The 26,241-nt window shown below is 42.5% G+C and overlaps 1 protein-coding gene across 2 annotated transcripts in view; it reads right to left on the bottom strand.

Moving 5' to 3' along the window:
- The window catches only part of SYN3 (synapsin III), a 179,259-nt gene that overhangs the window by 31,759 nt on the left and 121,259 nt on the right, over nucleotides 1–26,241 (bottom strand). For both annotated transcript variants that reach the window (XM_010005780.1, XM_010005779.1), the window contains one exon: nucleotides 656–718. In XM_010005780.1, coding sequence (XP_010004082.1) covers nucleotides 656–718 — 63 coding nt within the window. The remainder of the gene's footprint in view (nucleotides 1–655; nucleotides 719–26,241) is intronic.

Genomic DNA, 26,241 nt, shown 5'->3' with positions numbered 1-26,241 from the left:
GCAGGAATGGGCTGGCGATGCCTCACTGAAAGGGGAACCCAGTCACCCCAAGAAACAGTGGCCGCTAATTCATTGGCAGAATAAAGATCCCAGAGAGCCTGGGAAAAACAAACAGGTCCTTCTAGGGAGTGAACTGTTTTTCAGGATTCCTTGGCAGGCAACCAGCCACTCTGCTTTGTAAGGTCTTGTTCTTCCTTGCAAGGAGGAAAAAAAATAACTGAAGGGCTCCTGTTTTATTGAATAAGGTCATCATAATGCACTCAAAAAGACCAGTGCCACTGCTCCTCATTGTGAGAGCTATGGAGTGGAGCTGCACGTTACAGGTGCTTGAATAAACAACATTACCACTTTCAGGAGATGAGAAAATATATAAAAGAAGAGCCTAATGACTTCAGCCCAGCCAGCTTTTTCCCCACTCTTCACAACCCCCCTTCTTGCATCCCAGACAGCCTCCAAACCAATGCCACTGCCTGTCTCCAAGTGCGTGACAGCGGAAAAAGGCCTTTTCTCTCACAGGAACAGCCAGTGCAACCCAGATAGGCTGTGGGGAGGTTTAACCCCTTCGCTGGCTGGCCATGCACTGTGTATGACCACAGGAATGCTGTGCCACATAAATATCTGTTTCCTGAGCAATGCATATTGTTGGCTTACTTACCTTACCCATTCCAGCATGAGCATGTCCCAGCTTGACCACTATAGGGAAATTCAGAGTTGTGAGCTGAAAGACAAAAGAAGGAGCTCCTTGTTAGTATTTCTTTCCAGCTATTGTATTTCAAATAGTTTACTTTTATTTATTAGCTTTTGTCCCCTTCCTGGATGCTGATGGTAGGGCAAAAAAGTAAAATAAAGATTGTCCGGGTAGTAGGACAATAAGCAAGTAGCTTTTCACTGGGACCCATATGATCAGAAATGGAGGCCAGGCAGAATTCCTCAGATATGACCTACTTTTGTTGCCTGATAGCAGTTACCTCTAAAACCTTATTTTTTCCCCATTTCTTTTCCCACCCTTGACGTATGGATGTGCATACATTCATGTGCATGTAAAAAAACCTGCACCTGTAAGCTTGACTAAGTGAACACTTTCAGATGTTGAAAATATCTGAGTTGTGAGAATGATGAGGGTTGGTTGTTTTTTCCCAAGCAGGCTGTTTTGGCCTTTCAAGTGCACGCTAGCAGTTTCTCAGCTGCTCCTATTCCCCTTCCGTCAGCAGTGGTGTGGACAAGGAGAGAGGGAACAGGGGCCAACCCTGTCGCAAAGTCCATCTATTCATAAAGGCTCTTCCTTTCTTCTCTATCTTCAGGGGTGGGTGCAGAGAATAAAAAAGAACAAAGAAGGGTTGGGATCAGCAACAAAAATAGAAAAAATTATGTCATGTCTTCTCCCTGGCTTGTGTGGTGTTTACTTTGAGTAGGGTCCTGCCATCCAAGCCATGCAAGTACATCTTAGTGCACATGTGGGATTTTACTTGGAGAACTGTAAGTATTCTCTCTGCCTTCTATTACTCAGTTTCATGCTCATGTGAGAATCCACTGAGTGACTGGCTCAGAGCTGGGTGTCTGGACTGGTAGGAAGTGCCAGAAGTAGCCAGGATATATATACCACCCTGTGATCTTAATATTGTCCTATGCTCCTGATTCTTGTGATCTAAATGCCATCTCTTCAATACATAGCTTGTTATTTTTTATTGCATATTTAATTTTCTTCAATGGGAATTATTTTAAAAGACACTTTTGTCTTTACGTAAATGCCTGAGGCCACAAGCTCTATTCATTAAGCAGTTAACCTGGAGATCTGGCAGTGGGAAGGAGTTGAATTTTGAGAGATAAATAGCTCTCTTATTTATTTAAGAATAGATAAACAAATGTTCTTGTGCTAATTACCAATTGTCTGTGTGGACGGGCGAGTGCTACGCCCGAAGGATAGAAATGGTGCTGCAGTCTCCGTCTGCAGCAGCTCGCTATAAATAACAACATTAGAATGAACACTTCTATGTTTTGCTGTTCAGCTGCTTATATAAAGAAATGTCACAGGAGAGGGGAACAGTGAGTGCTTCATGTTCTCAAACAACCTGTGACTCTTGTCAGGACCTTCTTCAGACAGAAAGCTGAAGGATCCTCTTTGGACCACAGAAGGGAGCACAGCTGCAATAACTCACCATCCTGGCACAGGCAGGGCCCAGCACACACTGTTTCAAAAGAAGAAACAGGACTTTGATGGGTGGCCATCCTGAAGCCCCACAGTTAGGTCTGTGTCCAGGCACATGAGTTTGTGCTCTATCTTTCCTTCACCTCCCTAATTCATTGTAGGAACCTGAAATGTAATTCTCTGCTGGTGTAAATGAATCAAATAGAGGACTGCACCTGAGGCTACTGAAGATAGGGCTATGGATGGATCGCACCAGGCCTTTAATGCTGGAAGATGAAGTTAGGGCACCCACCTGCTCAGGCTGTGGGAGACCTGGCTCACTTCCCAGCTCTGCCATCCGTGCCCCATGCCCACAGTTTGAGGCGAAGCGCTTGCCCGGCCTCCGTTCCCTCTTGGTGCGCTGAGGCGGCAGCTGTTCTCACTGCACAGGAAGACCCAGCTGCTTGCTGTGAGCTGTCCTGGCACCCTGGCAAGGAGGCCAGAAAAGTGTGCGGGATAGATAATGTTCTATCACCAGCTGGAAGCAGCCATAGGCAGGAAGCGATGTTTCTGCTGCCCTGTTTGTGTTCCCTACCTGCGGGTTTTGCTGAGGGAGCCTGGCTCAAACATGGGGCCCGGGAGTGGGAAGCATCTGTTTTCCTGTGTACATGCAAAGAAAGTTTGGGATCCAACAAACAACCCAAATTTACTGTTAGCCTGAAAGGAATCACCGCCAATGACAACGCTCTGCTCAGACCTCTCCCTTTTCTTTGCTTCTTGGAAACATGAGCTCAGCTTTCTCAGTAAGGCTTGGCCTCATCCTGGTAGGGGTGACCAGCTGGTGCCAGAGCACATTGGAGTCACAAGCTGCTTGACCTGGCCACAGCATGGGGGTTTGGGATGAAACGTGGATCCAGACTCTAAATGCGGGGTAGACTCTCTGGGAAAGCTGCAGCTCCGGGAAAAACTGGCACACACACAGGTTACCAGGAATCTGTTTCTGCCACGGAAGCCTCACAACATTTCCGTGTACATGAATCCCTCTGTTGGAGGAACCTACACAAGGGAGTGGCACACACACTTAGAAGCATTTTATAATGGGTTTACGTAGGGACAGTGGAATGCCCTTAGTCTGTGCTGAAGTTAAACGGAATTGAAAGTTCTCAATAGTCCACAAGACTAAAGCTACCAGAGCCCACAACCATTTGATAATGGAGCAAGGAAGCCCCTGCTGAAGTGGTGGAAGTGGACTGAACCCCACTTTGTTCAATGAGGATACTTCCAGCTTCCACAAGAGTATTTTTGGGGCTCAAGTCCCATTTTTGTTACTAGTAAGGGGACCAGTCAGCATACTGGCAAGCACCCACCTAGATAGGGAAGCTGAAGGAAGGGAGAATGTACTATACACACAACCATGAAGCAATTCACACACGTTGGTGGTGAGAAGTTCTAGGGGTGGCCACAGCTGCCACAAGGACAGACCTGAGATGAGTGTTTACACATACTTAGCCATGGATTTCCTGGGAAAGAAGATGCTTATAATCAAAGGATAGCACCAGGGCTTAATAAGAAAAACATGTTTTTACTGAAATAATGTAAAGAAATATGTCTGTGCCTTTCTATGTGTTTGTTTATGTGCTGTAAGGGCTCTTTTTTCTTGGAAAAATAGGGGAAAAGACTTTGATGCTTTTAAAATGTGCATGAACTGTTGACAGGGCTGGTATATATGACGTCTGTGGGTTTTGGGATGGGACTGTAGCACTGCAGCTAGTTCAGTGATCAGACGCAGGGTTCATATGCATAACTCATCCCTTTGAATTAAAATCCTATTAATGTATTCCCAGATGTTGTTCCACAAAAGCCTTGAGATGACAAGGTTTACATATGTGTCTAGAACTCGTGTATGAAGATGCCTGTTTAGAGTCAAGCAGGAGTTTGGATCTTGAACTAGAAACTCAGCAAAGCCATCTTTGGTAGGAGCAAAGGGAGAGTAATGAAGTTATTTACAGTGAATTTACAACACTGGTGGCCCAAAGTATATAATTTCAGCCCCTGATTTTAGGGGCTCTGCTCTGTGTGTAGTGTCACTGCAAAGATCACTTTGCAGTTAATCAGTATTTTGGCACTGGTGTGTAAAAGTGAGTTCTGGTATGCATACATTAGCTTCTGTTTGAAAACACATGCCTGTAAACTATGACACTTTCCCTTCTGCTCCTCCTTTCCAACAAATAATGAGGTTTCCATACTTCCTGTAAATAGATGAATATTTTCTGTATTTATTTCTGGTGGAGCAGTAGAACAGAGTTGGATATAAATTGATCTGCAAGGAGGAATCTTAGATGAAAAGTCTAATACATAACCTATCTATTACATAAATACAATGCTTTTGTTTCAAGAAGGATGCTGGTGTTAGACCTGTGATTTTGTGTAGTGTCCTTTAGTACATAAACAATGGGCAATGTATGTTTTTGTTTGTTTCTTTCTGCCATGTTTAGTTTTGTGCATTACTTCTCTTAATCCAGCTTATCTCGTATGATGTCCTTGCAATTTCCAGTGTTATCCTTTCTTCTGCAAAACCTTTCCAGTCAGTCCTCAAGTCAGTAGTCCAGGGTGTAATGGCATCACAGATGCAATTTCTTCATCACAGATGATATTAGAAAGGATTTGGGCAAATGTGAGATGGAGGCATTAAAACTTTGGACTCTTGGCATCAGTATTGTATTACCCCATAGCACAAGGTTCTGTATTTTTTGCTTCACCCTCCCCCCAGAAGTAGTACTGGGAATTTTTTAAGCTTTTATGCTCTGAAACTGACTTTTCTGTTTATTTAGCTGCCTTTACTTGTATGATGACAAAGTCTGCTCTGGGTGGGTACCTAATGGATTATGGGAATGTTGTTCATGCACTTGAGAGCAAAATGTTGAAAGTAATGTGTGTGGCACTTCCCTGCTGTCAATTAAGTTGGAGGAGCGGTGAGTATATATGATTTCCTGTAAAAGCAAGAAAGCTGATTCAAACCTACAGGAAAATAATGATGTAATGTCACTATGTCATTGTGTTTATGGAACGGTCTTACTGAAAATCTGAGCTGTAGATCCCCACTGGTTGCATGCCAGCCTTGCTAGGCATGGCAAATCAGGGCTGTATAGCGAGATACGGAGGAGAAGCAGTAGTGCTCCCTGTTATTCACTTACTCACTCACACGTTGATGCAATCACCAGTTACATGCGGAATGACTCACTCAGTGGATTAATACTGTGGCCGCATGGAAGTCTGCAGTGGCCAATGACTGTGACAGACAAGTCCTTCCCATCTACCAGTTGCCAGATCAGAATCACAGAATCAATCACAGAATTTCTGGAGTTGGAGGGGACCTTAAAGATCATCGAGTTCCAACTCGCCTGCATGGGCAGGGACACCTTCCACTAGAAATAATGTAAGAAGTGTAAGACACAACAATGGGAGAACATGGTGAACAATAAGAGTTGCCAGCATTAATATCTGTGCTCTATTAAAAACATGTTATATGGATTCCTTTAAAATATGCATGCCTGTACTCACTACTGTATTATAATTATAGCACAATGAAGAAGAATTAATTAGATGGGGAATGAGGGCCTATGCTTTCAAGCCAGCTGAAGTAAATCCTGAGGAGGAACAGGTATCCTCAGAGGTATCTGGAGGAAGGAGGACATAGGTGCTACAATGAGAAAAGTGATAGGAGTTCAATTATGGCTGTATCAAGACAGTATTGTACAAGGCAGGATATGAGCAGCATGGTGACTGGCAGATGGGATGGCAGCTGGAGTACAACAGTGCACCTTCTAACAAGAGTGGAGACAACACATCCTTTTAGGATGGGTTAAGTTTTGCAGCTCTTTACTGAGCTGGGGTGATGTGCTATGGACATGGTGGATGATTCAGATTGCGGCAGTTTGGGTAGTGTGTAAGGGGGGGTTATAAAATCAAATGGGAATAAATTAACACACTTAATGCAAAGCACTTTGAGGCCAGAGGCCAAAGTTTTAGCAAGCAAGTGCAAGGTTTTGGAGGTGGCATAAAGAATAGGCAAGAATGAGCCTTCTGATTACAAGGTTTTCAGTGAGAAAAAACATTCAGTGATTTGAAGGGGACCCCACTGCTGCAGGCCTGGATACCTGCAAGAGCAATGGGAGGACCAGGAATGAGTGCAAAGCAAAGGGTTAGATTTAAGATGGTTTAGATGGATGGACTTTTCATTCCATTTAGCACTGGAGCTGAGACCTCCAGCATCAGATAGGAATGAACATGGTTAGTAACTAGATGGAGATATAACATAAATTAATTTGTATTACTAAGGAAGCCAGCACTGCCTTAGGGTGTAATGGTCCTTCAGGGTGGTGAAAAAAGTTATCCTTTGATTCTATAGTTAATTTTAAGAAGCACAATAAAAAATATTAAAAAAAAGGAAAAAAAAGAAGAAAACCCAACACCAACATGACTTAATCCCCACATCCTCGAGTAAACAAACCACAAACCAGTGTTTCAGAGCTCCTAACGCTTGTTGTGGTTAGAACTGGTTACGGAAGAAAGTGGAAAGGGTTAAGCACAAAACTGTATTTTTTGTCATTAATTCCACCTCTAATGTTAGTTTACTTCTCCTTTATTTGAGACAGGATGCTTTTGAGTTCCCAGCAGTCCCCCTCAGCATTTGGAGGATAAGAGTGTAAGCATTTGATATTTTTCTCATTCCCTTGGAGCTTCAAGTGTGAGAATTATATGGATATATCCAGACTAGCAGATGCTCGGCAAAAAAATAACATAGTAAGTGTGTATATGTGCACGTGTGTGTTCTTGTTTTCTCACACACTTCTAGCAGTCCTGGTCAATAAATCCCTATCACCACATCTTAAAACACAGGCAAATTTTTGAAAGGTTGTTATAAGTAAATAGAAAATAATATCTTAATATCTGGATTTTGCTTTTCCAATATTATGCAGTGTTACCTTCAGGAAACCTCTTGTCTTCCCTTGCTTGCTGGGAGTCAATATATTCCTCCAACTCCTGATGTTAAAAAAATGTTTAAATATTTTTTGCAGGGTGCAGTGGAAGAGAATAAGAAACTCTTGAGTTTCCTCTCCTCCCCTGGCTTGAATGAGGTACACTTTACTGTGTTTTTCTCTAATTAGAAAATTCTATTCCCCACATAAACATATTGCAGAGGGAGAAATGGTCAACCCCAGTTGTTGACAGGGTGATGAACTCTTTAGAAATTTTCTTCTGATGGGTTACCTTTGGAAAAAATCTAGTGCCTAAGCTGTGATAGAAGAAATGGAAAAACATGGTTTCTGGGGTTATGCTGGAGTCTTCAAAGCTGTTTCTCTTCCAAGAACCCCTAAGATTCACAGGATGTTGGCTGACAGAGCTCTCTCTTCACTTGGAAGACCTGTCTGTCCCTTTCTGGGGCAACCTGCATTCTCACTGATTTCAAAATGAGCAGCATGGGTCTTCTTTGGAGAGAACAAAACTTCCCTGAACTTCACAGTATAAAACAATCTTCAGCAACAGGCACTGAAAGAGTAATTAGGTCTCACTGAAGCCAACCATACTCCTGTTACTGCTGGTATCTAACCTCACCATGCTGTCTGCTGCAGGTGCATTCCTGTTTCCAAAGGGCAAAGTGAGTATGGTCCTCAAACCAGCTTGTACACAAATTGAAGCCTGACTGAAAAGCTCGGGAGAATCACACATAACTCCAAGGGCTTGGGTGTGATTTCAAAACTTTCTGCAGCACATTTCAGAGTGGTGCAATTATGTCAGTGAAAAGTGAGAAGAGAGCTCTGCGTTTATTAGTACATTCATTGAGAAATATTCTGCCTGACAGAGAAATGGCTCTGATGTTTTAATGTGAGTCTGATGCTGTTTTAAGTGTGCTAATGACCCTGTGCAGCCTTGGCTGATATTGCCGTGTCAGATGCTGACAGGAGGAGAGCCACAAGCAATGAGCCATGGATGCTGCCTGGTACAGGGAACGGGATACCATGGTCCACTAAAACATTTGAAATACCCTCTGGGCTCCTGAAAGCTGTTGGGTGATGGATCACTGCCTCCTTCCTTCTCACCATTCTTTTGCACTCAGAGCTATGGAAATAGCAGCACAGAGAGCCAGTCACAGATGGATTTTTTTAAAGACCCCTGGTTTTCCTGGTTTATTTTTATACTTCTTTAAAAGCACAGCTAGTAATCTTGATTACATAAGGGAGTTTGTACATAAAGAACAATGAGGAACATGGGAACTGTCACCCTGCAGCTGGCTTCTCAGGCTACGTCTACACTAGTATATAGAGGACCAACATAGCAAAGATGACCACCCTGAGTTGCCAATACTGTTAAATTGTTAGATGGATCACTGGCATATTCTTGCCCAAGTCAAATAGCCTTCTCCCAAAAAATTCCCAAGCAAAACATGGAAACCAGCATAAGTCTGCAACCATACCCCATAGGATACTCAGGAGGCAAAGAGACTTTGGTAGCACAGCTGGGGTTGAACCATGCCTGAGTTGCCAGAGAATGGGCTGTATGGTTTACTACTGCTAATGCAGCCTCAGTCTGTCTCACAGTGTTGAACAGGAGAATAGTTTTTATCTGACATTATGACCTATCTTTCTATGCTCTCACATCAGTGTTTTATTTTGCTAGCACAGACAAAAGGTCTATCACATACGGCTGTATGTCATACCATTCCCATACAATAATTTCCACTAACTACCTTTTTCAGACCACATTCATAGTGGATGCATTTTTTGCCCTTCAGCCACAGATATTTACACCATATTTCTTTTGTCCACTGACCTGGAAAGTCAGGTATTACCTCACGTTAGAAATGTTTATGCTGTGAGCCCATTTTGTCCTATTTTACAGCCAGATCTTATTTTCAGCATTTGGAGCCCTTAGGCTTATGCAGGAATTCAAATACTTCACTAATGTGGCCTGGCAGAGAGATACACATCCCTTGCTTCTTGTGCCGTGGAACATAAATGTGGAGAGTAAGTGTTATCTCTGAAATCCTATTCCTTTCATCTACTTCCTCCATGGGCTGCACAAGGAGTTGAACACTGGCAGCAGCTCTTCTGAACCCTGAAGTTGTTGTGGCATCTTTTGTAGGCACCTAGAGCAGGTGTGGGCCAAGTATGAGGCTTGTTCTTCCTATATCCTCTTTCTTGTGCTTCACAGTTTCGAGTTTCTTCCTCCAGATAAAGATCTTCTATGCTTATCCAGACTAATTTTTGCCTGATGGCAGAGACACTGAGAACATGAAAGGCAACCATTGTATCCTATGATTGAATTAGCTCTGTGTCTCTTGAGATTTCTTAGGAAATTTCAAATTACATGTTTTTGGTAGGAGCCAAAAACTGTAGGAAGGGCTCTATTTCAGCATCTCTCCAAATTCAACAGTTGCTTGGGGAAGAAAGTGAGGTCCCAAAGTGCAAACTTCATCTTTCCAAAGCTGAAAGTGTCATGTTTAATGATTCTGTGAATGGGCACTAGTTCGTTTGATTATTTATTTATGTTTAAATCCAAAAGTGAAATGAAATCTCTCAAACTATAAAAGGGGAGCTTTTCTGACATGAAATTTGTTTCTCCATGTTTCATTCCTGAGGCTTTTTGTAATGTTGATGTCGGGTTAGGGAAATAATCTGAAAACTTGAAACCTCTCAAGAGCTGTGAAAACCTTTTCCTACCTGTGATTTAAGGGCATAAACCCACAATGGCACCACATGGATATTTGTCTCCCTCTTGTGGCTTCTTCCATGAGATATGATCCTCCACCTGTTTACTAAAGGCATTAGGGCTTCCAGTGAAGTGCAAGAACTGTATTTCATGGGTGTCCTGTGAGATTACCCTGTATACAAACATTGTCTGCGACCTCAGTGCTGAGGGAGAACTTTCTTTGCCATGAGGAGTCAAAACCAGTAAGGGAGTCAAGTAGGTTCCACATGGGACTTAGGCAGAGTTATTTTCAGCTGAGCCTAGTTTCTATTTACACCTTTCCCAGCTGTAATGAGAAAGGGGCTCTTGAAGTGAGTGCATTCAGAGGAAGACAGAAGAAACCACTGTGTGGATCAGCCTTTTTCATCTCGCATCACCGCCCTGGTCAGAGGCATTTTTCTCCTGCTGAGCACACACATTGATGTACCGCAGGCTGCAGTGGCCGGGGATGGCAAGCAGCAGGAAGCAGAGAAATTCCTTTTGGACTAACACATAGACCCTCTTCTTTAGCTTGGGCAAGCCTGGAACAGCAAAGGATGCTGTGGTCTCTGTGAGCCCACTTCTTCTGTTTTGTCTAGAGAGAAAGGGTTCGCCCTGTAGTGGAAAAAGAGGTGGAGACCTGAGCTGATTTCATCTGTGAGGCAATAACTCCACTTCTCTGGGATAAATGAGACAAATGTGAGTGATCTGGTCCACACCCAGTAAAGGAAGGTATTTGTTTCTTTCCCAGGCACATTACTGAGTCTGTCATGGGATCCAGGTAGGATTTTAGAAAATGAGCAGAAACCCACATGGAGGTAAAGAAGGGCATTTGGCTCACCAGGGTAGCTCATGTCTGGCACTCTGGCAATGCCAGGCACTGGGGGTGAGGCAAGAGGAACAGAGTCATCACTTGCCTACGCTACGCGTAGTCACTGAACGTGCTGTTCTTCCATCACTGCATAAGCACTGTGTTTGCTCACAGGTGAAGTCTGAAACTAGTTCAGAAAGACAGGTACTTGTTTCCTTAGTACAATTCTATTCTACAATTTTTTAAATTTTTTTTTTTCCCCATCAGACTTCATGCCATCAAATTACTTCCCAAAACTGGTTGGTGGAGTCTTTTAGAGTGGTCCTGGCTTTATTCCTTATGGAGTTAGTGCCAGCACCTCAGAAATTGCAGCAGCTGAACTTCTCTGCTGACCTTCTATGCTATCAAAATATGTAGATCAAACTTCAGGGGAGCAGGAGCTCCTTTTAAACAACAACAACAAAAATCTTTGCACTGACAAAAAAAAACATGTTTGCTCATTCAAGGAAGGTAAATCATACCTCAAACTGCTTTAGGACTACTGAAAACCTGTAAGATAAAACTTAGTTTCAAGCAGGAGAAGCCAATTGGGCTTTCCACTTGTTCTTGGGTTTGTTTCTTAAATTCTGAAATCACAGACAGTTTCGTATACACTTACCCTTGTGGCCTTCTCAACTGATGGTTTTAACTCATCAGTTGTGGGTGGGACAATGAAGAAAATGTTCAAAGCTTCCCATGCAGAGGTGGCTCAGCTAATTCCCACTCAGAGAGTAGCAGGTGTCCAAACTGTGTGTCTGTGCACTTTTGGACTTCAGTAGCAAGACTCTTCGGGACTGGACCTTGAGGACAGACTACTACTTCATATGCATTTTGTAGACGGTCCTAATTAGCTAAATGAGTTTGTCTGCATCATAAATGTAACACAGTGCACGCTGGATTTGTCTCTAATTGTAGCATTGCTGTGGTGATGGGTTGCAGACTTTTTTTTTTTTTTAAACTTTCTCATTAGTACTTCGCTTTAGGCATTTGTGAGAAACCACAGCCTCCAACAGCTCCCACTCCTGTCCTCTTAATTTTGACTCACAAGGTTTTAATGGATGAACAGAAAGCCTTTGGTTCTCATACCATTCAGCAAACCTCCGGCTGGCACTGGCATTGTTTGGGAACCCTTGTGGGGATGAAAGCAAACTCTGTACAGATGTGGCCTCTTCTGAGACTGCTCTTTGAGGCCTGTTGATTCTCAGAACAAAAAGCACGTGAGGAGGGTGACTGGCAGGGGATTTTCATGGAGCTCTCTAAGTGAAGTTATTTTAAACTGATTCTGCACCACACAGGCCTAGCAATAGTCCTTGACAAGAGGGGTTCCCAAAAGCACGAATGCTGCTGTGACCCTTTGTACACAGTGGATTTTCCATAAACTCAGTGGGACCAGAGCTGGCATGTCCACTCCACACAGTGGGACACTGCCTGGAGATTCTCTTGAAGGATAGGCTCATGAAGCACAACACGATGCAGCTAACCCGTTTGGAGCTGGCAAATGTAGAGCTATATGAATGTGTCAAAAAAGCCACAAGTAGATGGCTTATGCAGGAACAGCCCAGGTGTTTCTGTTCCCAGACCTTTCTGGGGAGGGAAAAGGGGGTTAGCGTACGTGGATCTGGCTGCTGTGTATTTTTGGACCTTGGTCTCCACCTGTGAGAAGTTAATGGGGTGAAGCCATCTGGTTGGATATCTCCGTGCCTGCTGTGAAGACATGCTTTCAGAGCACTTATAACAAATCCTGTCCTTTCTTCCTAAACCTTCACGTAGGGAGTTTACGAGGCATGATATGCAAACCCTGCCCCCTGAAAGGATTAACCAGCTCTCAGAAACTGAGAGTGGTAAATGGAGTCCCTCCTGAAACAAATCCCACTGAGTATGACTGCTGATTAAATTGAGGCTTTGGGTAGTAAAACTGTAACCAAGGCAGGAAATTTGATTACATCCATCAATCCAGCCATCTGACTTCATGTGGCTAATGCTATCCTGAGCTCATCACTATGGCAGCATGACATCTCACACATAAAGACTGAAGCCCTGGCCACACTGAAGGCAGTGGGAGGAAGGCTCATTCATTTTGAGGAGGCTAGAGTTTCTTTTGCAATGCCTGGTAAAGAATGTTTATCTCCAGTCTCTCTCCCACCCTGAGGTATTTTCACTGTTTTATTGCTCGATGATGCAACTTTTAAGCAATCCTGTGAGGAAGGCTTTTTGTGCCCAAAGTCAAAGCTGACTGAGAGTAGGAGGGGAGCTGAGAGGCTGTGGTCGGTCACCCAGCTTATGACACAAGGTCTAAGGGGGACATGAACCAAAGCTGCCTTGAGGCATCCCTGTGGCAGGGAGAAGCAAACTCTTCTGGGGACCTGCAGCAGTGCTGGGAAAGCTCAGAGAGAGGGGAAGCAGCTGACCCCTTCTTCCCTTTTGTCTTTTCCCACACATCCATGAGGTCTCAGGTAAGGCCATTAAGGAAAGTCTGGGACTCTTCCCTCTAGGGTGGCACACCTCTGTACCACACTAGTGCTGGCCTGGGACCATGGGCCTTGTTTGCTCCGAAGTTTCTGGGTTGCCAAGGTAATGCTAGGAGACACAAATAATTTCTATATGTGATTTCATTCTTTTATGCCAAAAGCTAATTGCTTCCTTGTACCACAATATGTTCCAGCTGTTGGCCTTTATCTGTTTCTGGGTTTCTTCTGTCACTCTGGTGCATGGGTAATTTAGAAATGGTTCCCACATTTCCTCTTTTACTTCAAAAGGAACAAGAAAACAAAACACTCACAGGCAAAATTGGCCTGGTCTTAACTGTATTTCTCCATGTGAGAGGCGCCAAGATCAAATTCCTTAGAATATTACCTATCAAAAGGATTACTTAGCATTTGTTGATGCAGAACAGAGCTTCTTCCTTGGTGATGCTGCACACATAGAAGCCCAGATAGAACTGGGTCAAGCTAAGATGTGCAGTATGTGAAACATCCAGCTTTAAACTTTAATATGATGAGACTACTTATCCAAGCTTATCAAGACTTTTCTGGCTTGGAAATTATGAAGAATGAAAACCCTTTAATTTGTTTGTAAAATTTGATGTGATCCTTATGTGTCTCCATTGATAGATTACAATAATTATACTGAATTCAGTTCTTCAGATCCACAGGGCTGTTTCAAGAGGTGGTTAGGTGGTACACAGGACTAGATAGACAGCCAGAGATCAGATTTCCAGAGCTGCAAGCAATCCAGGTGAGAGGTAGATTAAACAGGTCCTCCTTCTCCAAGCACAGCCTCAAAAAACATGTCTCAACACCCAAGAGCAAGATTACAATTAGTGTGTTTCAAGATATAAAGTAGCATGTAAGTTTTAATTATTTACAACATTATTTATTTGTCATGGCAAAAATGCTATAAAGGGAAGAGAAGAGGTATAAGGAGTTGCCCAGAGAGGTGGGTGAACGTGGCAGCGAGATTCAAAGGTGGCTTTTCCAAGAGCTTGTATTAATCACTGGCTAAGCTAGCATCTGACTGGTAACTTCAACAAAACACAAGCTGCTGAAATTACAGAAAGAGTGATGGTGAATTTTTCAGTGAACTGGAAGGAAGACATTAAAACAGAAATGGCTGGATGAGATAGGTGTGAATTGCAAGTGAGCTGGCTAAACAGGGTGAAGCAGAGGTTATTTGCTTTAATTCAGTGTGTTACAGGAGGCAGCTGCCCATGGACACCCTGAGTCCTGGTTCCTACTCCTCTCCTTCACTTACAGCTTATTGGTGGGAAACAGAGATGTGAAGAATTAAATACCCAGGTGCAAACTGAACCAGCTATGAACTTCAGTGACCTCTGTTTCAGGCTCATTAGTCTGATCGTCTTGGGAGTGTCAGCTGGTGGCTAGAACTCTTCTCCCAAGGGATATCCAGGAAGAGAGCTCTATTGCATGACCACGTTCATGAGCAGGGTAAGTTGCATCATGTAGCTCCCAATGCTGTTGGGCAAATGTACCCAGCAACAAGCAGGGCAGATTTAAACTGTGCCTGCAATTTTTATGATGAGTGGAGTTTATACTGACTCCAGATGACATTGAGAAAGCTTAATGCTACTGCTACCCACACCAGTTCCTCTATGTGAACATGATCAGACAAGCCACAGGGCAACAGCTACTTTTTGGGTCATGCCTGGGACATGGGCCTTGCTGCCAGGTTGGCTGTGGGAAATGTGTCATTTAGTGAAAGTCCATTTGGAACATGGGACAAAAAACTGTCATGTGTGTTGGCAGCAGGTGCAAGGCTTCCTCTTATGTGACAAGAAAGCCCAAGCACAGCTGCCCAGGCAGTCTCACGAGATTGGCACTTTGAGCTCACATAGTGAATCTCATGTCAGATATGTTTCAATTCCATTTGCAAAGGATGAGGGAATGTGGGTCAAGTGAAGAAAAGAGTTTTAGACTGATAGAATTGTGTCTATATTGGGACCTTGCTCAGGTAGAAAAATGGTAGAGCTGACCTGGTCTTCATGCTGCTCTGGGGCAGACACAGGCAACAGGAAGGGAGGAAGCCCCACAGATACCGTGGTCTTACTATAACAGAGGGGCTTCTGCCGACCATAGATGACATTGAAAAGCAGTCTGTCTGAGTGCTGTCAGGTAGCAAAGTAACAGCATCATCCCATCATAACTCCAACATACTCCTGCTCACCCTCTTCACTGCAAATACAGCCTGAGTTCCCAGATAATAACAATAAATAAGGGCTTAGGTTGAGTAAAGCTCATAGGTTTGAGAAAATGGTTTGGATAAAGTCAGCACTGATTGAAAACTGAGGGCACCTGCTCTGGTGACTGCTGCTACTCCGAGGCTGCTAGCTTAGGGCCAAGGTCTTCAATGTTCTAAGCATTGTGCAAAAAAACAAGGTAAAAATCCAGGCAAACCATGACTGGTGAATAAACAGGAAAGCAGGCATGTGCGAGTGTCATAGGAAGATGGTCAGCACAAGTGATGACCAAGTTGTGCTAGAAAACCATCATTGCTCCTAGCAGTTACCAAGCTAATCAGCGGTAGATGCTGCTGGCTTAGTGTAGTCTATTCTGAGACTGATTATCGGATAGATGGAGGTGTGAGAAACTGCCACAGAGAAGCAGGTACTTCAGCCATTCACACGATACTGAGTTTTCCCAGGCATGCTGGCCAAGTGTGCTCAAGCCAGAGTTTCTGTCTTACCCAATACACAGAACTGGACCTGATCTGTAATAAAAGTCCTGATGAGACTTCACACACTCCTTAGCTTAGATGCAGTTTAAGGATGCAGTGAAAGAACTAAGCTCTTCTTAAACATGAATTCTTGAATTCCAGAATAAAAGGCCAGGGTCTGGAATCCTGAAATCAGCATATTTCCACTGATGAAAACTCAGTTTTGAGCATTATCTGACAGAAATCCAACTTATTGCTTGTCTGGGTGTGGTGGAAAGTATATTTGCTTGTAAATCCGTGCACTGGGAAGGACTTACAGAGGTGTTTTCTTTTTGGAGACAAGATGACTTATTATCAATATATCCAATTAGAAATTATACTTAGAGCATACTATGCTGAATGCTGTGCAAAATAAACCCTACTTCAAGCCTTTACAGTCAAACCAGAAAAGATAAAGGAGAATTCTCTTTCTTTTGGAAGAACTGAAACACTGGAAGATTAAGTGACTTGCCATGAATCAAATAGGCTATCTGTGGCAGAGCCAAGAATAAATTCCAGATCCCACTGAAGGAACCTAACCAGGAACATCCCTCCCATTGAATAGTTTAATTAACATAAATTAAGAAGCAAGTTGACTCAATATGTTTTTAATTTTACATGTGTACTTCAGAGAACAGGATAATTGCATTTTATAATCTAAAAATAAACAAACACATATGTCTGTCAGAAAACCAACGGGCACACAGGAAAAATGGTTCATCCTTTTATTATATTTGATGTGAAGTCCTTCATTAGGACTAAAATTGTGATGTGAAGTGAAGGAAGAAGGCAAAGAACTCTCTCCTTCTGTGTTAGTTTATTAGAATTTAAAATAACCCTTCTTTTAGTTCTGTGCTGTCTGAGTGCCAGGGCTCTGTGTAAACAGAAGAGCCAAATGATGGATTCTTCATGCACAGATCCTGTCAAATCCACCACAGCCCCAGTCATCTCAGTGATGTTCAGTGGGCAAGAGGCAGAGCTGAGAATTTGCTAGCACCTAATATGTGCATTTGAAATGGTCCAAAACCAGAAGGAGTCTGGGAAGAACCTGAGCCCTTCCATGTGCTGAAAGGGAAGATGAGAGCAAAAGAGATACAATAGCAAATCCCAGTCAAGGGGAAGATGTCTTTTAAGCTCAACAACAAATCTGTCTAGTCTTTGAAGTTGGCTACACCAGGCTTCATTCCCAGACAGCAGGGTGAGCATTCCTCTCTAAAATTAAGCCCCTGGCAATTGCTCCCCCCAGGAATAGGCATGTACTGAGTGTAGGAAAGCTACACATGAGTGACAATAGGATTTAAAGAGCAAGAGAGACAGAGGAACTGATTTAGACCTCATGGGAACATTCACGGAGCCTTTTCTACATGCAAAACACTTGCATTGAATTAAGCTAAATCAATATGAGCCAGCTGGAAACTGATCAATGGGACGGCGTTCACAGGCAAACAAGAGATTATTTTGAAGGGGCTGCCATACCAGCCAAGGGCCACGTAGCCTTGGTCAGCACACGTTCATGGGGAAGGTCAAAAGGCAACAGCTCTTGTAGTAACCACTCTTAAAAGGCATGATGCAAGCACAGCCACATGTCTGCACACTACACCCCTCCCAGGTCACAGCAACATCACCACCCCTGACAACAGGGTTCTGAGCCTGAGGCAACTGTGCCTGTGGATAAGAATACACCATCAGCTGAAGCTTGGTGCTTTCTTAGAAAGCTTTTGTATCTCTCGGTCAGCCTAGAGCACGTGCTGAACCACTGCAAGTCTGCCCGGTGCATGCTTTGTATGTAGATCAGCCTTTACTATCTTGGGGCCTCTTCTGCAACTCTTTTCCCACAGTTAAAGTGAAACTAGAAAATTTGGCAGACCTCTGGCTTTTCTCTACAGAGCTGAAACAGAGCACAGCAGTCTCTTCCTGTGACATTGCTACCAGTACAACACAAACCTTGCTTTGATTTTCACTGCGGCGATTTTGTGTGCTATTTTGTCTGTGAGGAATGTCAGGAAAATGTCAGTAATATTTGATGCACCCAGCATTATGTCTTAGATTCCACTTCAAGGCAGAAACTTGGCAAACTGGAAACTGGTGGCTGCATCCTTTCAGCCACTGCATCCTTCCTTGAGAAACTGTTGTTCTTCCATGATCAAACTTGAAGACCTTTATAAGGTCTAGATACGTCCCACTCCTGTGCCCAGGTTTATGTTACTCACTGCTGAAGCTGGGAATGAGAGACTGAACAAAGCAGGCTTCTGTCACACTCCTTCAGTGAGATACTTGCCACATAAAATTAGAAACCTGTGAATCTCAGTTTTACATTTGCAGCAGCCAGTCTGGACAGATTTTACAATCAGTGGAGAGGTTTCAGAGCCTGATTTCTCCAAATTATTTGAGACATGTACCTCAGGCTGAGAATAGTTGCTCCCCAGTAATGTCTACATTTCTTCACACTGATGCCAAAGAGTGCTGGTGACCAGGTCAAATATACATACCTGTGTAATACACATCTACAGGATACCTGTCTGCATTTGGTTAGGTGAATCCTAGCCCCTGAAGGAAAATAATTTTGAGCAATACCTTGGTACTCATAGGTTAAAAAAAGCTAAGAAAATGCTCTAGCTGAGTGGAGTCACTGCAAGCTTCACTTTACAGGAGATGATGCTCTCTAGGAGTATGGAGAGTAACTGGAGAAAGTTTAAACAGGGCTTTGTTTAAAGCAGATACTGAGGCCCAAGGAAAAGAAGGAGTCTGCTTTGGTCCAAGATGCTGAGCAGTGGTATGCAGTGATTGTGCACATGCATGTGGACACCCTGTGTTCTTCTGGCCTCTACTGCTGGTATGTAGCCCTCAGTGGTTGTGGGAAATGATGCTAAGTGACTCTTCAGCTGGATGCTTCTATGGCAGTCAGTGGTGGGTTTATTTTTGACAAAAGTGGGTGCTGAGATATTGGATTCTTCCAATAGTTTTGAATTGAGCTTGACATCTGAGGCTTACCAGGACACTGTATCACAGGAATTTGAAGAATACTGTCTTCCTCATAAAAATGAAACATGTGAACCATATGTCACTAAGCAGTACAATAACCAGGCAAAAATGTAGTAGAGTTTGTGATTGTCAGGGGGTTGAATAGCCAAGCTCCTTGATTTTGAGAAGTTGAGTCTCTAGGAAGAGAACAAACATGGCTGGAGCCTGAGACAAAGCATGCACAATCAACTGGAGGAGCTGGAGTTATTTTTTGGAAATGCAGTTAAAATTTGCCAGCCAAAGGAAGTTATTTATTTCAGGCTAAAACTTACAAAAGACAGTGGTATCATGCCACAGAAGATGTAGGCTGCCAGAAGGCAAGAGACTGGCAGAAGAATGGTACATTGAACATGAGGAGCTGTATGGAGATCCTCATAAAATGGCACATACATCTACAAACAACACAAGTAAGGACAATGGCTGGTATTTGAAAAAACCTTCATGAACCACAGTAATTTCTATCACTTTCCAGGATCTTCCCCAGCATGGACAAAGAGGACAACAGCACCACATCCTCAGATGACTCTTCATGGGACCAGTGAGCTGTGCTGCAGAGAATTAAAGCACTGTCATCTCAATAACAAATGAAATGCCTGTGCCTTGAGTGTGGATATTGGTGGAAGATGAAGCATTGCTAGGAATGGGCAAATTACCATGGGAAGCAAAACCATAGGTAATTCACCATAAATAGGTGAAGCTCAGGACTTACTGTGGCAAGCTAATTCCTATGGGAGTTGTGACTAAACTTGTGGGCAATTAGCAAATGGGGAGAAGTAAAATTTATAATCATACCAAGGGAAAAAATTAATCCATGGATAAAAACATGCCACTCCCTTCATCTCATTAAAGAGGTAACACACCAAAGAGGCAGAAGATCAAAACAATTAAAAAAGAGTTTAAGGATATCTTCCAAGGGAAAGGGAACCTGTTAAGGCTTGTCACATATACTGAAAGCACAGGCCAGTTAAGTGAAAACTCCTGTGGCATGGGAACAGTTGGTCAGCTGATGCAGTCTGGCACAAATTTCTTTATGTCAGAGAAAAGAGGTATTTATTTCAGAGACAGCCTTCCTAGGCAATTGTAAAGGTGATCATACCCATTCTTGCCAGATCTAGGTGCCTGGCATAGCTAATAGCTAACACAGCGCAGCAGTTTAGTGCATCTGAGTTTAAGCAGTTTGTGGAGAAGCCCAGTATGAGAAGTTTTATTGCTAGTCCAAATTTATACTCAGTACAACAGGTTGGTAGCAATATAAAAATAAGAAACCACCCACTAGAACAGAGTTAGGAGGTTAGTTGTGACCTGCACTTAGCCTTGTTAAATTACAGGATTGTACAGAAGATGACTGGTTTGTCAGCTACAAAGATTTCCTTCAGCAAAAATCTGAAGAAGTAGGAATGTGTTAGAAACTGATGACATCAAAGCCTGGAACATCAACAAAGAAAGATCAGGTAAAATAAACCTTTAAGAACTGAGGTCCTGGAACCATCCCTTCCTACATGAAAGCAAAGCAGATGATCTACACACACACACTCACACACACACAAAACAAAGCAGAAAGAACTGGAAAAAAAAAGAAAAAAAGAAAAAGAAAAAGAAAGCAGTTGCAAGAAGTAGTGAGATCTGAAATGGTAGCCTTGAGTTCATGATGCTGTTTTAAGAAATGGGCATTCTAGCTCTAAAAAAGTAGGTGACTTCTCATAATTTTTAGAAGGGCTAGACGGACGGAGATCACAAGGTCAAGAAAGTCTCAAGTAGGAGATGATTTGAGCTGGCTGAGGCAGCTACATCCTAGATGATGGCACAGCAAGAATGAACAAACTCAGAAGTGCCCATCAGTAACTGTGCTGTTTTTTGCACTGATGAGGATGTTGGGAAAGTCCATGCAACTCTACAAGGTGGAAAAATCAGTTTAATATTATTTACTATGCTGCATACAGGTATCTGGCACTCTGCATTATGTTTTTGCTGGCAAAGATGTATATGGAGAATTGTACTTTTAAGAGGCTTTCCTAAAGCCAGTGGCAGCAGCAATTGCCTTGATCACAAGCCCATGTTATGCATTAATGGGCAGGAGAAGATCAGGCCCCAGTGAAGCTTCCTTCAGATATGATAACTCTAAAGGATTTCTGAACAATAGGGGCTGCTTATTCAGAAATACTGTTTACTGCCATTTAGTGAGAAAGTACTGCAGCAGCTGGCATTCAGGATAAGCATCTCTTGAAGTCAAAATAATTCTGCAATTACTCAGAAACTGATTGTGCTTTTGTCACAACACTGATTTGCCAAAAGATCACGTCGGCCCAGTAAAACTGGGAAAACCAAACCAAAAAATATTAAAAATACAAGGTTTCTGCAATTCACAATGGCTTATCTTTTTTGGCAAAAAATGTCATAAAGACAGCATTTTCTAGTGGAAATGTCAAATGAAAGCAGGAGCATTTTAAATAGAAGGAGAAGTTTTCATTTCCCTCAAATGCAGACTTTTCCCATGAAAATACACTAGAACAGTCTACTGACGTTACTTTTTATGGAAAGCATTACTATTGTGACATTCTAAATCAGACAAAACTTTAAGTTTTGTAATGGTCTACCTGCTATCTTCTGCTAGGATTGCAGTCTCTTTGTTATCAGAATACCACCAAATCAACAGCGCAGATCTAAGAGAAGCAGCTACGAATGCTCCAGGAATTTCAATGCAGCTAGATACAAGCATTAATAATGGTAAAGTTAATTAGGCCTCAGAGATACTTATCTACCCAATGACCATTTCTGTGGTCTGGGCCTTAAAACTTTTGGGGCAGAGAGACAAAATGTTGTAATTGTATTCAAAATGAGTGAAGAGATTTCATTTCATCACAGCATGACTTCTAGCTTCCAAACCCCTTTCTCCCCAAACCTTATAAACCTCAAAAAGCCAACAGCAAAAAATAATTCAAAGTGAAACAAAAAAGTTCTCCTGAAAAGAAAACATTACATTTAATACCCTTCTGGACTAGGAATAGGGTTCTCCCATCCCAACAAGGGAATAATGACATCGGTTCAAGGTGTCATCCCCTCTCTGAGTCATTCAGCTGCACAGAAAGGAAGGGAAAGGGAAAGCATTTAGAATGGCTCTCCAGGGCTTTATCCCACTGAATTCCTCCTCAGCATACAATCTCTGGAAGAAGTGGAGGAACCCCTTGAACAGGAAGTGATTCAGAAACATACGATGGTCTGTTTGCAGTGAATCACAACACATCAATAGCAGAATTGTCCAGAGACCTATAGAATGTCAGGACTCTTTTTATACCATTGTGCAACCACAAGTACCAAGAAACATGTGTTTCCTATCACTCAGCACAGCTTTATGCTAAACTAATATATATTAGTCTGCCTAAATGCGTGCTTGAAAACAGTCCTGGGGTTGCATATATGTAGAATATTTAGTGCCCAGGCATGTTATTATTACTTTTTTTTTTTTTTTTTTTAGATCACAAGTGTTTCTGTTAGAGATTGTATGGATGTAATTACAATTTGTTCTTTGTTTTCAGCAGACTGAACTACGTAAATGTATATATTTTTGAATGGTACAGATGTTTAACAATATCTTGTATGAGCAGGTTCCATGCAGACATGCCATCAGGTCTCTGTGGCTGATCACAGTGGTCTGGAACACTCCAGCATTGTCAGAGGAGTGGTGATATTCAGTCTGCCTATACCTTACTATATGATACTTGTTTACCTTTTGAAAAATTTGCCTTCTGGTGACTATTCAGGCTGGAATATTCTACCCTGAGTGCCTCCCTTAAGAATAATATATGGAGATTTTCAGGTAAACCAGGAGGCTATGTGCCCTTAGACTTACACACTCATACACACAAGCAAAGGAAGAGTTGCTGGTTTGCCCAAAGTGGAGCACACCCGTGACTGCTTCTTTGGGAAACTGACAACTACAGCTATGAAAAATGCCAATTAAGTGTAGCAGTTCATAGATTTCTTCATCCTGATGAAATTTTGGTCAAGTTTCAAGCTTCTAGTACCTGTAGTTAGCACCTGCTAAGCGCAGTCGTGCCAAAGATCTATCCCAAGGCTACCAAAGTGTCTGTCTGCACTGAGCATGTTGCTGAAGTGCAGAGGATCACCGAGATCTTCCCCTGCAATTCCAAGTCTCAGGTGCTATAGGTACTGTACTTAAACATGGGAGATTGTGGCTGTGGAAACACCAACAAATACAGGGAAGCAAATGACTTTGTGTGGACTGATACGTAGCAACTTTTCCTGTTCATTTTACTCTGTATGAACAGGGAGTTAATTAACAGGAATCTAACCTTAAATAAAAGACAACTGAACAACCCTATATTTACAGCATGGTAAGAGTTGTCACACAGATGGACACCTGATTATGGTCATTAAAAGCTGATGGGATGTGCTACTGCACGCTGATGTTTTTGCATATCTGTCTCTTTCTATGTACACAACACACTGTCTGTGCTGGGCCAGTGTCAGGGCTACAGCACTGCATGTGAAAACCATGGTTCAAATGTAGAAAAAACCAAGAACCAGCCCTGGGCAGAAGGACTGGATTTGGACAGGGAACTATGAAAAGTCAGGTGATGACACTGGGATTGAAGACTGCTATGGAAGAGAGAAAACAGAAATAAAGGTGTGGCTAGGTAAGAAGAAGAATGAGAGCCAAGAGCAGAATATATGGGAACCAGTGGGACAAAAGATCTGTGTGGAGAGACAGCACAGATGTGATCTGATGTGCAGCAGTGAGGAAGGCAAGGAGTAGCTGGGCAAGGAGCTATGGACCAAGGAAAAGCAAGGTCTGGGCATATATCTCATGGAATCAAGGTGCAAACAGAGAACTGGGATGGGCTGAAGGTAGAGTGTGAAATAAAGGGGCACACTGTGACTGAACAAGGTGTCTGGGAAGCGAGTCTCAGAGAAGAAATAAGCAGGAAGGCTGAGTATGGGCAGGAGAGGAGAGAGAGCATGGATAAAGGCACCAGATTGGTCACTGGCACTGGTGACAAACACTGGGACTCAGTGGGCAAGATGTTTAGAATGGGGAAAAATAGGACAGATGTTACAACCAACTACATGAAAGGAATAGGAATTGCTTAAGGAGCCAGGATAGGATAGACCTGGCATGAAAATAGAGATGAACTGGAGCAGATGGGGAAGGAAAGCCTGTCTCCACTGTGTCCTTTTCCCTCCAGAGACCTGAGTGGATTTTAAATTTCCTGAGTGTCACCAGTTTTCTGCTAACAGAAAATATTTGCAAAGATGTCCATACAGCCACAGGTGATGAATGTGAAGACATCTCATGAAGTGCAGGTCAAAGTGCCAACCTTGGTGAGTCATACATGTGCCAATATACGGCTGCCAGAGGGAACTTTTATTCCAGTTTGCCTTGTGGTAAGCCTAGGAAGCACCATGCCCATATACCATGTGAAAAGAAACTTATTAAGGTCAAAAAGTTAAGCACTCAAACTTTAGGAAGCACAACCTGAATTTTCCTTCCTTGTGCATAAGCATTATGAATCAGTCTTTATTACAAGACTGAGTTGTTTTTTCCACAGGTCTCCTTCAGAAGGGTCCACCAGGTAGACCTGCTCAGAGGCTAAATCTGGACTTAAGGAGGAGGTTGTTTGCAGGATCCCTGCTTCATTTCTTCCAAAAGTCAGAAAATGCATAAATTATGAGTCAGGGAGTAGCAGAAAAAGAAAGGGCACTTTGATGATTAAGGGAGCTGAAAGGCATGTTAGTGAATTAGATTCTGTCCCTAACTGTGCCAAAAAGTCCAAATGAAATTCTGAGAAAAATCCTTTAAAACACACTTCTCTGTAGGAATTCATGTCGTGTCCCTCAATTTTTAGCTTTCTTAAACACTGGAAACTGACTGGAAAATTTTTCAGTCCTGCTGCAATTAATTCCTAAAAAGGACATCTTGGACTAGTGCTTACATATAAAAAAGAAGAAAGACTTAGAAACTGGTGTGGAAAAGAGAAACTGAACTTAGTTAAGAGCTGAAGAACAAGTCTATCAGTGAACTGGCTACCAAACTTTTTGACATATGACTTGAATACAGGTTACAAATATGCTCCAGAGGAGTAAATACCAGCTGTAAAAAGAATATTTAATCCAGGGGAGAAAAATAAAGTAAGAAACTATATCTGTGAGCCAAAGCTAGGCAGATTCAAATGAGGAATTTGGCATGAAATTTTAACAGAGTAATTAATTATCCCTCAAAAATCAACCCAAGCAAATCATCAGCTCTTTATCTCTTGAGGTCTTCAAATCAAGACTAGCTGCCTTCCTGGACTACTTGCTTTATACTCTGGATAATCCTGAATTACTGGACTAGTTGCAGGGATAAGAGTCAAATACATATATAGGTCTGTAAAATATGGGAAGTCAGACCTAACAGCCCTTATCTTTACTAATCCAACTGTCAGGCAGTCATGATTGCAGCTGAAGTCAGGGAAACTTCTCTATTATTATATAAAATTCTAAACAGTGCTAAAGAGACAGAAAAAAACATTTATATATATATCTCACTTACAGTACATACTTTTGAACTTAAACTCTTACAAGTTCAATTTTACATCTATAAAATGGAGCTGATAATCTTCCCTTAGCTGGAAGAGATGTTTGGAATGTACACTGATTATTGTTTGTGAAACTTCAGCAATGAGAGCCACTGCAATGCCCATGGGTAAAAGAATAATTCTCACCACAGTATGTGATCCAGTGCTCAAGGACTGGCACGTGGACGCATAAGCATAAGGGAAGCAAATAAAGTTGCACAATTAACATTGATTCTGGCATTTCAAAAGAAACCTAGAGTTTTCAGCCTGATTATGTTCCTCTTTTTATTAGCTGACACATCTTCCATAGGCCACACACACAAAAATATAATATGGTAAAATACATAACTGCAGCATGACATAAATCCAGGCGTATCTCCTCTGAGGCTAAACTAGGGAGAAACCTGTCTCAGTTACACAGATCAGAAACTTACTCCTGAGCATTTGCAAATCTAATGTGAGTGACAAAGAAAGACAGCAAAATGGTGGAGAGTGAAGCTGATGGGATCTCTGTGACTGGATTTAGAGAGGAAACATCATCCCAGTGAGAGATGGCAGGGAGGTATGATTAGGAGAGTGGGTTGTGTTGAGGGAGAGCTGTCAGTCACCATGTGGGTAAGGAGCCAACACCTGGGAGGCAGTAAGTAAATACAAAATGATTCCAAATTGCACAGAGCCTCTGTTCTTTTTTTTTTTTTTTTTTTTTTTTGAGCCCCCTGCTCCCAAAAACCCAT

Source organism: Chaetura pelagica, unplaced genomic scaffold, assembly GCF_000747805.2.
Source record: "Chaetura pelagica isolate M959 unplaced genomic scaffold, ChaPel_1.0 scaffold79, whole genome shotgun sequence".
Lineage (NCBI taxonomy): Eukaryota > Metazoa > Chordata > Aves > Apodiformes > Apodidae > Chaetura > Chaetura pelagica.
Note: the sequence above shows the minus strand (reverse complement) of the source record. Positions and strands in the feature narration are given on the sequence as shown.